Genomic DNA, 979 nt, shown 5'->3' with positions numbered 1-979 from the left:
CCCCAGACCCTGGCCCCGGCTGCACCCAGACCCCGGCTGCACCCAGACCCAGCTGCATCCCTCACCAGAGTGCACAGGGCGACAGCCACCCAGCTCCAGCTCAGCAAGTTTAGGCGAGGAGGGACCCACTCCAGCATGGGGCCCCAAGCAGCGGGCAGCACCCCAGCACCCCTCCACCGCACCCCCTCACCTTGGGGCACCCGCGCAGGCACGCCGACTTCTCATCCGGGTATTTCTCCAGGCGCTGGGGCCCTTTGCTGGAGGATTTCCGGAAGACCAGCCAGCACCGTCGGTAGATCTGCCGGACAGAGAGCGCCGGCGGCTGCCGTGGTGCAGGTGGGGGTCCCCGTCCCCACCCTGTCCCCATGTCCCCATCCCCTTCCCCAGGACCCCTGCCCGGTCCTCCTGACCCTGCTGGCCTGGGGACAGGAGGGGGTGCTGGGGACGGGGATATCCCGGGGCTGCCATCATCCCCCTCCCACCCCCGTCAATGCTAATTAGAGAGCTTAATTAACGAACATGAGCAAGGCTCCCAAGGGGACCCCCATCCCGGCATCTCCCAGTCCCGTAGCGGGACCATCGTCCCCAAGCATGTCCCCCCCTCCTCAAGCTCGCTCCCTCTTTGTTCTCCCTAATTAGCGTGAAATTACCCAGCATGCTCGTTGCTGCCGGCTCCGAGCAATGGAGGCGAGCAACCAACTCCCCTGACCCCCCACCTATGGGTGCTGCACTCCAGCACCCCCTTAATTTGCACCCAGCAGCCCCCCCCCCTCAGCGTGGGTCATCCCCGGTGCCAAAACTGGGTGTGGAGGGTTTCCTCAGGGAAACTGAGGCATGGGGGCTCAGGGACACCCCCCAAATCCCCGCGGTGACCTGTGTCCGGTGAGTGGGTGCCACCTGGTGCAGGATCCGGCCGGTGCAGGATCCGGGCCCCTGGGACTGCTGGATGATTTGGGTACCAACAAGTGGCCTGCCCCTG

The 979-nt window shown here is 66.0% G+C and overlaps 1 protein-coding gene across 1 annotated transcript in view; it reads right to left on the bottom strand.

The window, feature by feature from the left end:
* DOK4 (docking protein 4) overlaps window positions 1-367 on the bottom strand; it is a 2,574-nt gene extending 2,207 nt beyond the window's left edge. Inside the window, exon 1 of the mRNA XM_009290810.1 lies at window positions 191-367. Coding sequence (XP_009289085.1) covers window positions 191-367 — 177 coding nt within the window. The remainder of the gene's footprint in view (window positions 1-190) is intronic.
* Between the last annotated feature and the right edge of the window lie 612 nt (window positions 368-979).

The sequence above is a fragment of the Aptenodytes forsteri genome, unplaced genomic scaffold (assembly GCF_000699145.1).
Source record: "Aptenodytes forsteri isolate BGI_AS27 unplaced genomic scaffold, ASM69914v1 Scaffold14, whole genome shotgun sequence".
Lineage (NCBI taxonomy): Eukaryota > Metazoa > Chordata > Aves > Sphenisciformes > Spheniscidae > Aptenodytes > Aptenodytes forsteri.
This window is presented reverse-complemented; position numbering and strand designations above follow the sequence as displayed.